The 2,878-nt window shown below is 48.1% G+C and overlaps 1 protein-coding gene across 1 annotated transcript in view; it reads right to left on the bottom strand.

The window, feature by feature from the left end:
- Positions 1–1,538: 1,538 nt before the first annotated feature.
- ATP8B1 (ATPase, aminophospholipid transporter, class I, type 8B, member 1) overlaps positions 1,539–2,878 on the bottom strand; it is a 14,842-nt gene continuing 13,502 nt past the window's right edge. The window contains exons 26-27 of the mRNA XM_010193525.1: positions 1,927–2,075; positions 1,539–1,769 (exon numbers count right to left, since the gene is read on the bottom strand). Coding sequence (XP_010191827.1) covers positions 1,539–1,769; positions 1,927–2,075 — 380 coding nt within the window. The remainder of the gene's footprint in view (positions 1,770–1,926; positions 2,076–2,878) is intronic.

The raw sequence follows: 2,878 nt of genomic DNA, 5'->3' as shown, positions 1-2,878 counted from the left end.
CCTCCGCCGCCATGACCGCACTGCCGCACCCCGCGGGAAGTGGCATCACCGCGCTTCCGCCGCGCTGAGCCAACGCGCCGCCGCCTTGCATCAGCCGCTCGGCCCCGCCCCGAGGAGGGCGCTGGGTCCCGCCGCCGCCGCTTAAATACGGTCTGTGAGGTCCCTGCCATGCCAGCCCTCCGTAGAAATAGGAGTATGCGCACATCCCTCCACCGACATACCTAGCATTTAACGGTAACCTGGTTTTGGAGCCCGACAAGTGGCAGGCTTTGTTTCTTTTTTCTTTTTTAAAATGCCAACCCCATCCCTCTCAATGAGAGATGAGTTATCTCCGCTTCCTACTTAAAACGCTCCTCACAATTCTGGTTTTTACCCACGCGCTTAGAAGACGAGAAGCTGTAAACTTCAGGATATTTATTTGCATTAAAATTTTGAAATGTACATTCCATTAAACAAGAGCTGCATAACATGATTTTTACTATAAAACCATTTCAGTCACCAATCTCATTCTGGGAGCCTGAAGTAGATACAAGTGAAACTTTCATACACCCATACATCTCAGCTTGAAGTGTACACGTATGTGCAAATGCAAAGAGACTCTCATATAAACCCTTTTTACACTGTAAGAACTGACTCAGTAGCAAGTGAAACACGTTCCAGTCACGAGCGACTGTGTTCCAGTTACCCATTACTGACTGCTGCATCTACAGCTGAAATGAACAACCCTGTGCCAGCTCCGAGGGCAGCTTCCCAGAGATCAGACAGTTCTGTTCACAAATACGCTGGGTAAGCAGACACACACACGAGAGAGAGGCAGAGGAACTGAGAGCAAGTGAGAAAAAAGCTGTGGTCACTACTGCCTGGGATCTCTGCTGCAGGGACGATCAGGGAAGTGGCCGTGAAAGGAACAACGGGCATCGTTCCACTGACAAGATGCAGTGCAGCAACCTGTAGCCAACTGCTGAAGAAAGGAAGGAGCAGAAACCACACGGAGAAGTGACAGAATTCCTGATAAAAACTGACACTGAGCAGCGTTTGTCACCAGACGTATCTGAATCTCAGCTGCACAAGCTCAGGTGAGAACGTCCAGGGCCTTCTCAAGAGGCTGATCATCTGATTTGCCATGATCACTCTGCAATGTAATGAAACGGCGCACTCGAGGTGACTGCTGCTTAGCAGTTTGTTTTCGAAGACAAAATATGAAATGTAGCTGCAGTTTTCTACCAACATCTTATTACAATGTGGAAAAAGTTTGCAACTCCAGGCATCACTAACAAAAAAATGACAGTGCTGGGTTTTCATACCCTAGCGCACACATCCTCCACTTCCACAACAAACACAAATCAGCTGCGCAAGGATTAGTGGCTCCGCAGGGAACTCTTGGCCTTTCTGTGTTTCCAGCAGCCCAGACCCAGAAGTCCTGTGATAAAACATAAAAGTCCTCCCATCCTTGTGCCATTTGGTTAAAAAAACATCCTGAGCTTGTTAAAAAAAGACTTTTTGTGCAATTGTATGAGTTCTGCTCAAGACGCAGTACATCAGCTTGCTTCACGAGCGTCTCTGCCCGCTGCCACGCTGCTGCCCAGGACCGCGTCCAACGGAGCCCGCTTCTTCCGTATGCTGCGCCCGGAGGAGATCAGGTCGGCGTACCCCCGCTGGTGGGAGAAGGCATACGCAGAGCGACGGGTGGACACCCCCCGGCGAAAAGCGCTCTGCCTGCGCCTCCACTGCTGCTCCTCCGCCAGGTACTTCCTGCGATGCCGCTGAATCTTCACGCATGCGGAGACAGAGCAGTGCACAGGTTACAAGGGAGCACAGCCTGCCTGCCTTTACTGTCTGCGGAAATAACCTGAAACGTTTGCATCCCTGAACTGCTTCACAGCAAAGGAGTAAAGGCAAGCCAAACTAACGGAAATAACTACTCACTCGATCACTTTCCGAAGGCCAAACTGACGCTGATAAGAAACGCTGTGCCACTACAGGAAGTAAGCAGATGGCAATTGATAAAATCATGGTCAGCCAGAGGTACGGCTGTCTCAGAGCGTTTGGAGCAGTTCCTAGGAGCAAAAAGAGCAGAACTCAGTTTATGACACGGTCAAGTAAAGCAGTTATAAACCACAAATAAGATACTGAAAGCCACGACTTCTTTCCCGAGGACCTAACGTTCAGGTATTCTGTTGTGTATCACCACATCAAGCTTTTATTCAGAGACTCTGCTATGAAGAGAGCATAACAGAAAAGAATTTCATAAAGCACTTATATTACAATGTATCCACATTCATGTCAAAGCCCTTTTCGGAGTTATGGGAGGCTGCAGGACAAACACTTGGCTGAGATGTGTGGCTCTTGTCCTGCTTTAATGCATGCAAAGCAAGAAAATGTCCTCCCGGTATCACCGGTAACTATGTGGTCCAGAGAGCAACTGATATTTAGTAGCCAAACACCCAAACTCATGGAATTCCCCATCAAACTAAGTAGCAGTCCTATCTTTACAAACCTGTGAAGTCCAGGAAGTAGTTCAGGTTGAAGGAAGTTCTAAAAGAAGTCTAAAACATTACTACAGGTCAAAGAAAAACAAAGAAGCAAACGCACATCCTGACAGGTCATCACATTGCCTTTACTTAGGCTGCCCCACCAATTTTAACTTAGTTTTCATTTGCAAGACCCCTACTGCTGGGCTCATTTTCCTTGAAAGAAAATAAATATTCCAATAAAGCAACCTGGCCCCAACCATAACCAAACCCCTTCCTCGGAGTGAGTATTTAACGTCATCTCACAGGCATCAGGCTCACGCCATCGCATTTTGGTTCTGCTCAAGTCAAAGCTGTGTGAGACAGGAACAAGGCACACAAAACACAAGGACTGACCTGTGAACCGA

This window comes from Mesitornis unicolor, unplaced genomic scaffold (assembly GCF_000695765.1).
Source record: "Mesitornis unicolor isolate BGI_N332 unplaced genomic scaffold, ASM69576v1 scaffold25131, whole genome shotgun sequence".
NCBI classification, from domain to species: Eukaryota; Metazoa; Chordata; class Aves; order Mesitornithiformes; family Mesitornithidae; genus Mesitornis; species Mesitornis unicolor.
Note: the sequence above shows the minus strand (reverse complement) of the source record. Positions and strands in the feature narration are given on the sequence as shown.